Source organism: Stegastes partitus, unplaced genomic scaffold (assembly GCF_000690725.1).
Source record: "Stegastes partitus isolate 25-593 unplaced genomic scaffold, Stegastes_partitus-1.0.2 Scaffold603, whole genome shotgun sequence".
Taxonomy (NCBI): domain Eukaryota; kingdom Metazoa; phylum Chordata; class Actinopteri; family Pomacentridae; genus Stegastes; species Stegastes partitus.
In genome coordinates, this window is record NW_007578334.1 from 94,085 (window position 1) to 105,271 (window position 11,187).

General features: G+C 41.3%; 2 protein-coding genes across 2 annotated transcripts; one reads left to right on the plus strand and one right to left on the minus strand.

Moving 5' to 3' along the window:
• Positions 1-6,572: 6,572 nt before the first annotated feature.
• Positions 6,573-8,608, minus strand: tfpi2 (tissue factor pathway inhibitor 2). Its single transcript, XM_008289272.1, has 5 exons — positions 8,505-8,608; positions 8,136-8,306; positions 7,773-7,952; positions 7,438-7,611; positions 6,573-7,043 (listed from the first exon to the last, which is right to left on the minus strand). Exons 1-5 carry the CDS (start codon positions 8,575-8,577, stop codon positions 6,961-6,963), a joined length of 681 nt encoding a protein of 226 aa, XP_008287494.1. The 5' UTR covers positions 8,578-8,608; the 3' UTR covers positions 6,573-6,960.
• Positions 8,609-9,818: 1,210 nt separating this feature from the next.
• Positions 9,819-10,159, plus strand: gngt1 (guanine nucleotide binding protein (G protein), gamma transducing activity polypeptide 1). The gene is made up of 2 exons (XM_008289273.1): positions 9,819-9,914; positions 10,034-10,159. The coding sequence occupies exons 1-2, from the start codon at positions 9,819-9,821 to the stop codon at positions 10,157-10,159; spliced, it is 222 nt and encodes a 73-aa protein (XP_008287495.1).
• The last annotated feature ends 1,028 nt before the right edge of the window (positions 10,160-11,187 follow it).

An 11,187-nucleotide genomic window follows, 5' to 3' on the forward strand; every position in this document is an offset into this window, starting at 1 on the left:
GTTCACTGACTGTCTGCATGCGGTATTGTATTTGTAAATGTCTGATTTTAATGTAGGCTTCCAGCTGTGAATCAAAAAAAAAAAAGTGCCCAAAACAGAAGAAAAACCCCAAAAGGGGCTTTCAAAGACTTCAGTGTTTTCAGCTTCTGGATTTGCCACCAGAACATATAATCGCTTTAGTCTCTTTCTGCTGTTCAATTTAGGGAAATATGTGAATTCTAGATTGATTGATGAAAACTAGAGCTACTATAATAACTGTTTTTTATATTAATTATTTATCAAAAGACTAAATAAGCATGTGGCTGTTTTAATTCAACTTCATCAAATCCATTTTTAGTGATATCAGGCCACAGGTAAACCCACAACGCACTAAATTCCCCTCACTAGATGCATATAGTGACTACCTTGTGAACTGCTAAAGAGCCAGATAGTAACATGAGAATTTGCTGGAAGCCAAAAAGACGAGTGACTATCAGATTTAAGTTTATAAGGTGGCTAAATAGACAACACTCCGTGAATGCCAGCGTTGTTTAGTGTCTGCTAAATGTGTAAAAATGATTGCAATCTTTAAACACAATTGCGTTTTGGCTTAATGTTTGCTGCTTGTTTCTGCTGCCCCCAAGTGGGTTACAAATGAGGACTCTGATTGCTATCTGGGGCTGCAAGGTGGCTCAGTGGTTAGCACCATCGCCTCACAGCTACAAGATCCTCGCTTCGCATCCCAGTTAGGACACCTGGGATCTTTCTGCCTAGAGTTTGTATGTTCTCCCCGTGCAGCGTGGGTTCTCTCCGGGTTCTCCAGCTTCCTCCCACAGTCCAAAAACATGTCGAGGTTAACTCGTGACTCTAAATTGTCCATAGGTGTGAATGTGAGTGTGCTTGGTTGTCTGTCTCTAAGTGTAGCCCTGTGATAGACTGGTGACCTGTCCAGGGTGTCCCCTGTCTTCACCCTGAGACAGCTGGGATAGACTCCAGGATAGGCGACCCTCGTGAGGATTAAGCGGTGTATAGATAATGGATGGATGGCTACTAACTGATACTTTTTGCCAGATTGTGTGTCGATCATGTAATTTAAATCCTTTTCTACAGGTTTTATGTCAGGATTTTTGCACGGTCCTGGTCAAAGATACTTTGGTCTTGCATAGTCAGACCTTTCTCCACTGTAGCAGCACCGCCATCATTCTGCTATGGGAGGAAAACACTGTTTTTTGCATTTCTTTACACCAATCACAATCATCTGAGGTGCTTCTGTAGTTCAGCGCTGTATCTGTAAAATAGTCCAAAGGAAGTTTCTTTTGGTGGAACATTTGCATGCAAGAAGGAGAGCGCTGTCATCAAAATGGCTAATTCACCAAAAGAGCTACACAGATCTTAGACAAAACTTTCCGTTTTCAGCATGTAGGTTGCGACTCGGAAGCTGTTGTTGTTGTTTCCAGTGGCAAGACGGATTTTGAAAATGGTGATAAGCAGATGGCAGAAGGAGAGGAGAAAGCCACGACAAGTGTGCAGAGGAACTGGCAGGCTTTTACCCGAAGTCTACATCTGGTGAGTTAGACTACAGCTATTCCAGCTGAAAACAGAATAGGTTTTGAGATTCTCATTTGATTGGCTAACTCAGACTAACAAAACCTCATATTTGATTCAGAGGGAGTTCAGGATTTTTGTGCAGAATGTGCAGTAGCAAATAGCTCAACGTTGGCACAGTTTTAAAGCTGATGTCTTGAAAATTTCATTAAAACAAATGAGGTAATGACCGTTGAGCACATTACGTACTGAGTTATATGGAATTCCTTACATGGTGACATTCCTGTGCACAAACACAAGCTGCATGTGTTCCATCCAACCATCTTCAACTCACCTGTGCGTGAAGTGACATACCTCAGCTGTTTATTCCTTGTCTCACAAGACTTTATTCCCTTGTCTATTTCATTAGCTATGACCTCAAATTGTTATGGAGGCGTGGTCCAGCTCCCGACTGCTAACGGACCGACAATGTCACACAGACAGCGCTGTCTGGATCTGGTGCATCTGAGGTTTAAAAGCACACCTGCAATTACTGCTTACATCACCGTAGCTGCCGACAAGGAGAACAAAAGGGAAATGTCGGAGACTGCCACTTTGAGTCAGACTTGAATAAATCAGAAGCTGTTCTTCAGCAGCATCTTTGTCACGGGTTAAGCCTCAGCAATTCATTTTCCTCCTCTGTGCTTCTCCCTGAGCAACTCTCATTTCCAACCCCATCATTCCTCACATTGGCCGGCAATAAGGCCTCACTGCTCTCTGCCATTTACCAATTGCCTGACCTTCATATGAGATCCGTAGTATATTTACCATACCGCTCACTCACTCGCCCTCGATGCCACATCATCTATTGTGTTTCAGGTTCAGCATTCCACCCCGTCTGCCTGCTGCTTTGTTATGACTTTTGCCTGTTCCCCGTTGATTTCTTCTTGGCTTTTTCCCCTCTGGACCTGTTCGCCCCTGCTGAGTGCCATCTTGTAGCTGAACCTATTTCTGACTCCTTTGTTTTGAGCACCTGATTAACCAGATCCCTCACAGCTGTAAAACAGAGGCTGATCTTAGCGGTGTGATTATTGATTTTAACACTAGGTAGCTGGCTGTCACGGCATCACGGTTTTACTGGGACACTTGAACAGAGTCGAGGCATCATTAATGTCATTAGTTATGCCTGTGCTTTTCCTGCTGTGACAAGTCAAAATGTTTGCCGTGAAAGCGTGCCAGTAATGTCATGCTACATTTAGCTACGAAAATACTTGGAGAAAACCTGGAGATCTCAAATAACTTGATACACGAGTGTCATAGAAATGTGAAGAGCTGGTTTATTTTAGTCGCCTGCTTCGCACATGTGCTGTACGCAATCCAAACTCCTTTACATCCCTGCGTTCATAATTGTTGATAACTACATTCTTCAAACAGTCATCAGGAAAAGACAGATGGCTTCTCTGCTGCAGTTTGCAATACAAACTGCTTATTAAAGGAATTTGCAGCTCTCCTGTTCGACACTTAGGGAGCATGTGGTGGGTCAGCTTTCCTAAATGTAATATATATATTTAAAAAAAAAAACACACACACACATTATTAAGCTGCAAATTCAATTGTGCCAATGTGCGGAGCTGCAAAGTCTGCAGAGAACTGCTGAGCAGGAGCTCAATATAAAGTCTCTGACCTGTGGGAAGCTGGTAATTGAAGCATGCAGGCGAAAAGGATGAAGGAACCCCTTCACAGATTGAAATCTCGATTTTTTATTTATTTCGTTTTAGCACTTTTCAACTGTGAAAAAAAAAAATCATCGCCCAACTTAGGGGGAGGAAAAAAAGTCACCTGTATTTGTTCGTTCTGCTCAAATCATTTTTAATCTTCCCAACCTTGATGAAAAAGGACTGTGGCCCATTTGCAGGAGAGTGGAAGCAGGATAGTTATTTACAGCTATGACTCATCTGCTGCAAAAAGAGATGCTTTTCTAAAACAACAAAAACATAGTTGGTTATAAAGACCTGTGGAGACTATGATATGAGTCTATTGATATAATATTTAACACCTGAGGAGCACTTTAAGAGCACAGTCCACATCAGTGTGCACACACAACTCTCTCCGATCTCTTTCGGTTGGCATTTCTCCGGGAATCAATTCGTAATTTGTACCTGCAAAGGCTTCCAAAACATCCCAGGAGCAGAAGCAAGGAGTTGTCCGGCTTGTTTAATTATACAACAGCTACATATGTTTGGCAGCCAGACGGACAGTGAGGAACGGCCCAGAGTCTCATCACCAGACACATCAATCTTCAAAGTGTGAGGGGAAGGGAGAGCGACAGAGATGTTCCACTTTACGCAACAGAGGGTGATGAATGTTGGGGAAAGTCTGATGCCATGTCGGTGCGGCGAGGCCAGCTGACATGTTTGGTCTACAGTTTAAACAGACCAAAGTCTGACATCAAAGAAATGGTGGGTCTTAAAATAGAAATTTTGCATGGCGTATGCTACTCTGGGATGACAGTTCTGCACCTGTTAGCAGGTTGGATCTTTTTTTTTGGTGCTAAAAAACCAACACACTTACCTGGCCGGGGGTCAGAACGTCTCACTAAAGGGTTTGTGAGACAAATGTAAGAATGTGACAGGTAATTTACAGGACAAGAAAGGCAAAGGAAGGCTTAGTTTTACAAAATGACTCCAAGCATTTGCTTTTTTTCTTGAGTAATACCCCAAAGTCAATAAATTATTGAATGATTTAAGAGATGCAAACATTTATTCCTTTTAAAGGGTCTTGCCAAAATGAAAGTTGGGAACTTTGCAGACGCATTGATCACAGAAAGGAAAATTTACACCCAGTGAGTTTCATTTCCATTCAACATTTGTGCTCACATCCTGTTATAGGGAGTTTTCATGAGCAATAACAAAACTATCCATCAGTCTATACAGAAAGCTGTTTTGTTTGTCGATAATATCACAAATAGCTATAATGGGTTTCCTGTTTGTGGCTTTACAGACATGAGCACATTTGACAGCACTGACTTGTCTTAAACTATATTATATCATCAGCTCAGGATCACATTTTCTTTTGCTGTGTCTTTTAAATGACCAGTGTCAGATTTCTTAGATGAGAAACTCAACATGATTTGGTTTTGCACCCAAAAAAGAAAGAAAAAAGACTCATAAAACATGCAGCTGGATCTCTGCCCCTTTGGTTGTTATTCTCTTATACCCTAAGCTGTGAGATCACCCTGAAGACAGTTTTTCCTTTAGCAAACAAGACCCACTTACAGAAACCGACCGTAATTGAATAAATGCTGCTGAGCTGACGCCTGGGGTGCTCAGCATGGATTGCTGATCGGAGTACCTGCTGCAAAATCCTACGTACGTGCATTTAATTAGTTTAAAGCAGCCAGAAAACACGATCATTAACTTTCATATTTTTCATTAAACTTTATTTCTTTTAATTAAAAGTTTTTAGAGCATATTTATACTTACTTGTGCTGCAAAACAGGAGTGTCAAAGTTCCTTTTTTTTTGGTTCTTTGTGACTGTTGTTAGATTTGTGAATCTGCCACCAGGGGGCATCTAAGATACTCACCTCCACCTACACCTACATGTAAAAGCAGCATCATAAGATCATCACCAATCGTGTTGAATGGCAACACAAAATAATATCACCGTTTGACGTATGGTGAAAAGCAGCCTCCTACATAGAATTAATCCAGTTTTAAATGGGAATCATGTTTCAGTGTAAATGTCCATTAATCACCGTTGAGAACGAGGCACAAAATGGCTCTGTCTAATGTACTGCAGCTAATGAAATAACCACAGGATCAATTCATCTCAGGGCCCCTGAACTACAGCGAATCTTTTGCAATCAGTAGCTATGATATTGCCACCCATTAATGGTCCAAGACAGAGCTTTGTTAGAATTAGAAGTTACACACTGTGTCTGTTTGCACCACCTCACGCATTCGTCATGTCGTTTGGTGATTTAACGAGCAAATAAGAAAACGTTGCCACGAGGTGTGATTAGGCTCCGAGCGAAAGATTTGTCATCGGAGTGGTCAGAATTTGCATGAACGGGAAGAAGGTTTAAACCTCTCGAAATCAGTTCTTTCACTTGTATTTTTAAATATTCATATATGCCACTAAGCTGGTATTCTTACTTCTTTGCATTGCTGATTTTCATTCTTTAATTCACTATTAAAAATTACCCCCCAAAGGCCGAGAAGCTGAAATGAGCTTAACCTCAATTCCCCCACCTGTTCCACCGCGAGCAGCAGTGATGATTTCAAGATTATGTGGCTTTTAAGGAGCTGCGTTCAGACTGTCAGGATGACACCCTCCCTCTGTGCTTCGGTTCTTAATAGCAAAAAGGCCCTGCCAGATGTATTTGCTTTTTATTGCTATTTATAGCCAAAGCCAGATGGATGAACAGTTTCCTTTGATATCGTCCATAAATATTTATTGTCTTCAACTATTCTATTATAAGAGATGGAACAAAGAAAAGATTTAGGGCAGTCATGATATTCTAGAAACACGGAGTACATTGAATTTAATAGCCTCCTTCACTTTATGAGGTTCTCTTGTGATATATAAAATGTATTATCTGAGAAACCCAGAGTGGCAAAAAAACAAAAGGAAAATCCTATTAAATGATCTGCATGTAAGCATGTGTTTAATTCACTGTAACTAGGTTGTACACCATTACCAGACAGTATTTCTGAATGCTCATGATGCACATTTTGCAAACCTGCAGTTTTGTCTCCTCCTAAACATAAAGTTCTAATGAACCTGCCACAGCAGTGTTTGCTACTCCCTGATTGCTTCCTTCCTGAATCGAGGCTGTGCTGAAGCGACCGAGATAGGCTCGAGTGCCTTGCAAAGTATTTCCAGATAAGGAGGGAAGACAGCAGCATTAGTGAGGAATGGAAGAGCAGCTCCGAGATAAAGTGAAAGCGAGCAAGAGAAAGTGCAGAAAAACCAGCCGGGCCTGTTTTTTTTTTTTTTCCAGGGAAATAGGAGACGCTCTTGAAGGTTACATGAACGCGTGCCAGCGACTGAAGAAGTTGACATCCACACATTTTGAGTTTGTTAATTATTAAAATAGCACACAAATACAGTCATTTGCTTAAAACAGCAGCGTCAAAGTACAGGAAAGGCAGAATTCTTCAACAAATTCTGTATATTTTGTTCCAAAAAAAAAAAAAAAATGTAGCTGAGAAAATAATAAAGTTCTCTATAATCATGTATTACTTATACAAAACACACATACGGTATCAAAATCGGGAACATTAGTGCAGTAGTAACAAACTTCATCCACAGCATACAGCAAAAGTCACATTTGAGAAGTTGCTCATAAGGCCTTACAAATACAGCCCGGTCAACATTTTTAGCATAAACAAACACGTTAGTTTTCCACTGAGGACTTGTCTACATGAGAATTCCTGAGAAGGAGCGTCGGACGTCTACGCCTGCAAGAACGTGATGTGATTGTGTCGATTGCGTCTCATGCGCCGACCTTTTCCTTGGCCCGTCTGCTTTTTCGCTCCTGGAAAAAAAAAGAAAAGAAAAACAACTGATTATAATTCTAGTGGCTTTCCATAATTAAGCAACTTGCAAGAGACTGATTTCGCCTGCTGTCCTCTAGCTCATAACATAATGACTGGCTGTTGTCCATGGAATAGTTTTGGAGGACATCAACCGCCCTCAGTTCATATAAGCGATTCCTTAAGATACCATGCTTTGTTTTTTTTTCTTTTCTGGCCTGATAATGTAATCAGCTAAGCATAATCTGGTCTCCTCCCAATTCCCTTCTTACTTTGTTTCTCCAAATTGAAACCATAAGTGGTGCTGAGTGGCTGACCAAATACTGTCTGAATAAAACATTATCTGTCCATTCAACAAGTTCAGCTCTAACGCCTTAAACTTTCACTCAAACACACCTTTGACACACACGTCCATGCAGCTCTGCCGCGACACAAAGTTGTTGCTGCTCCCCCCGCAGCCCGAGTAGACGAACTCCTCGCACATCTTGGTGGCTTTGTTGTAGTAGTAGCGAGTTATGGAGGCCGAACACTTCCCTTTGTCCAGAGGGTCCAGACAGAGCACGGGAACAGCTGCGAAAGCAAAAACACGTGACAATGAGGCCACTAATCTTTAGTGGAGGAATTGCTCAAGTTTACGGCCGTCTTTGTTGTGCATCCCAGCAGACAGCCGTGAGATGCAACACTTTAAGGATTGCCCAACAGCAGTATGTGTCTGCTAAGCTTCTACTAACTTTTTTGCGGACTGCAGTACTCCATGCAAGAGGTGAGGTCTTGGAAGCGGTTGGAGTTCCCCTGGCAGCCTCCGTAGTAAAAGGGCTCACACTGCATGGTGGTCATGTTGAAGAAGTAGCGGGGGAAGAGGGCACGGCAGGGACCCTCCTCTTTGGGAAACCTGCAGATTTGGGGAATCTCTGTGGAGAAGAGTGAAGGTTTAGGAACCACATCTGGTTGGTACAAGACTCACTCATTTATGTGAGAAGAAAAATGCACTTTTCACTTTAAAATACAGAATAATAATTTTAAAAAACGAGTAACTTTCAAGGTCAAGGTCACCATTCTCCCTGGAGTGTGTGCTCATCACACTGAGAACTTACTTGGGATTCTGAAACATGTCTTCTGGCACTCCTGATAACTCTTGAAGTTATTGGCATTCCCTTGGCAGCCTCCATAGTAGAAAATCTCGCACTTCTGAGTGATGGTGTTGTAGTAATAGCGCTCGATTTCTCCCCTGCAAGGTCCCTCGTCCACTTGAAGGAGACACACGCCTGAAAGCAGCAAGAAAAGTGTGTTAAAATAAAAAAAAATGAAATAAAACACAAGGCAAATGAGGTTTTAAACGTTGCTCAACAGAAACCAAACTGGATCCTCACACGCCTCGGGGTTATAAAATGCCAATCACAAGTTGGTTTTCGTCTTTAAAGTGTTCGCTAAGATAATAAAGCGCAGAACGCAGCGGAGGTTACCTTTGGGTGACAGCGCCAAAACGTTGGAAAACGTGGAAACGAATGCAAACAGCGCCAGTGTGCAGAAATCCATTGTGTAAGTTTTGGTCTAAGTCTTTCCTGCTCTGCCGACCATCCCAGTCAGATCCAGTTTTATAGTAGTGTTTCCCAGGGGAAAGTCAGGGGCGGGGATGCTGTGACTCATTCCAATACTACACAGCAGCGCGATTAGATTGGTGATGAATTCTTTCATGACATCAGACGGGAACGGGTTTTTTTTTTCTTTTTTTTTTTTAACGTTGTAATATTTGACTAGAAGACTGTCAATAGTGACTAATCTAATATGCAACCCATTTGAATCCTTTCTGCATGAGAAGAGTTAAACAATCACTGTGACAAGCCAGTGAGGGTGAGGAGGAGGAAGAGGAGGAAGAGGATGAAGGTGATGCAGCATCTCTGTAAATTTCCCCAGAACAAGAAGCTATTGTGTTTGCTTTGTGAGACAGACACTCTTGTGAAACATTTACTGATCTTTACTCTGTCTGTATTCCCACCGTACACTCATCTGACTGGATTTCAGTCTCACACTTTCACTCACAGTCACCTCATTATCAAGCTTATGACCTAAATTATCATTTGTTTAGTTTAGTGATTGCAGTCATGTTCAAGGGAACAGTGTTTCCGCACTAATCTTCCCATTCTTTACTTCTGAAAGCAGCATTGAAACAAAAGTGAAATGTAGATTTGTGGCTTCCCATAACTTCGTATCTTCTTACATGAACAAGAATGTGACCCGAAAATTGCGGTGCAGTCATGTTCAGGACAATGATATGTCTCCACCTTGACAGGTGGAGGCTAAATACAGATTAGCCGTCTTATCAAAATGACCTGATACATGAAGCGCCACCCCTTAACCCATATCCGACCAAAGAAAACACAGTCAAAATAGCACAAATCCAGGTTTAATCTGCAATATACAGTAAATAAACCTTGTTGTTTTAACATCAAAAGGACCCAAATGGACACCTGTGGGATTGGCCTTCTCGTTTGATAGCGTACTTTAGCTACTGGGGTGATCACTCAGTGGGGCCTTGTTTTAATCAGATTAGCGGATTAGAATTGTTTATGCAGATTACTTTATAACCCAGATTGAGGGAGAGGAGAGGGATTCTTCAGCAGGATATCGGGGGTGAAGGACCGCTCCCTGTAAGCAGCCGTGAGTACATTCCTATTCTTTCTCTTAAGCGGGAGGTAAAATCTTTCAAGATAATTTATCTTCTCTACGTGAGTGAATATTTAAAAAAAGCAAACTGTTTCTTTTTGTTTTGATAGACAATGCCAGTCATAAATGTGGATGACCTGACGGACAAGGACAAAGCCGTAATGGAAGTTAACCAACTTAAAATTGAAGTGAAACTTGAGAGGTGGTTGGTAAGTTCTTTGCCTGTTTGAATGTAATTTTACAAAGATAATTATATCAGGAGCATCATTTAAAACCGAAATAAGCTGCCAGGAGACATTATCTCAACACCTTTGCCTGATCGTTTCAGACATCTAAATGCTGTGAGGAAATCAAGGACTACATTCAGGCCGGAGTGGAGGAGGACACCCTCGTCAAAGGCATTTCAGAGGAGAAGAACCCCTTCAAGGAGAAAGGTGGCTGTGTCATCTGCTAGACCGGACCCGAGGAGCTTTTCATATCTCAGATTAGCACCCGAGGACGTTCTCCCTCCCCTCATAAAATGGATTTGCAGACTGAGAAGACTAGAAGGACACAATAAAGAAAGAATTCATAAAACTTCCCATGTAAACGATTCCCCATCTTCTGGTCAGATTTGTAGCCTTATAATTTTATTCCTCTGAAAGACGCAATAAATAAGAGTTGTATTCGGCACTGGTTTATTTAATGCTCCTCTCTCATGTGGTGTATATAGTCTGAGCAAATGGGCCCATGTGTTGTTTCATACACGGAAGCAACTGTCATTAAATGTGCACATTTATAACTCAGCCTGTCTCCGTGATTCACTGAAGGCTTCAAGATAGGTAGAGAACAGATACATCTTCATAACTCAATTTGCATACGTTTAGAGTTAGATCAACTTCTCGTCATAAGTCTTGATGTGATCGTTGTCAGTTTGTAGCATACATCTGGGTAAATATCAAACCATAGCACATTCTTTAAAAAAAAAACAGTTTTTTGCAGGTTGTCCACGCTTTTATTTGAAGTTTTAGATTATTTGATGTATTTTTCATGTAGCTTCTTTCAGGGAGGTAACAAAAAAGAGAGAAGAAGATCAAAAGGACAACATTGTCTGTAAAACATAATAGAATTGTTCTCTAATTTTTTCCTTATGTCCAGCTGCAACCCACATGGCAGACTTAAGGACTGCACAGAAGGGATTTTCCTTGTGCAGATTCTTTAATTTAAAGTAATCCAGACAAACAAACAATAAAATGTACAGTGTTTCCCAAGAAAATTGAGAAACAATGAAGCGGAAATGTGTTCCACTTCTTTCCTGCTTTGCAACACCCTTGCATTTATCTATTGATCCTGCAGGATTTTTAAAAAAAAATCTATTTCTGTTCATTTATCTGGCGGTGTTTCCCCAAATTACGTACAGTTTAAACATTACAAACAATTACAAGCATCTTATTTCCTGGTGGGTTAATGTTTGACCCTCTGCCTGAATCACAAACTGGGTTG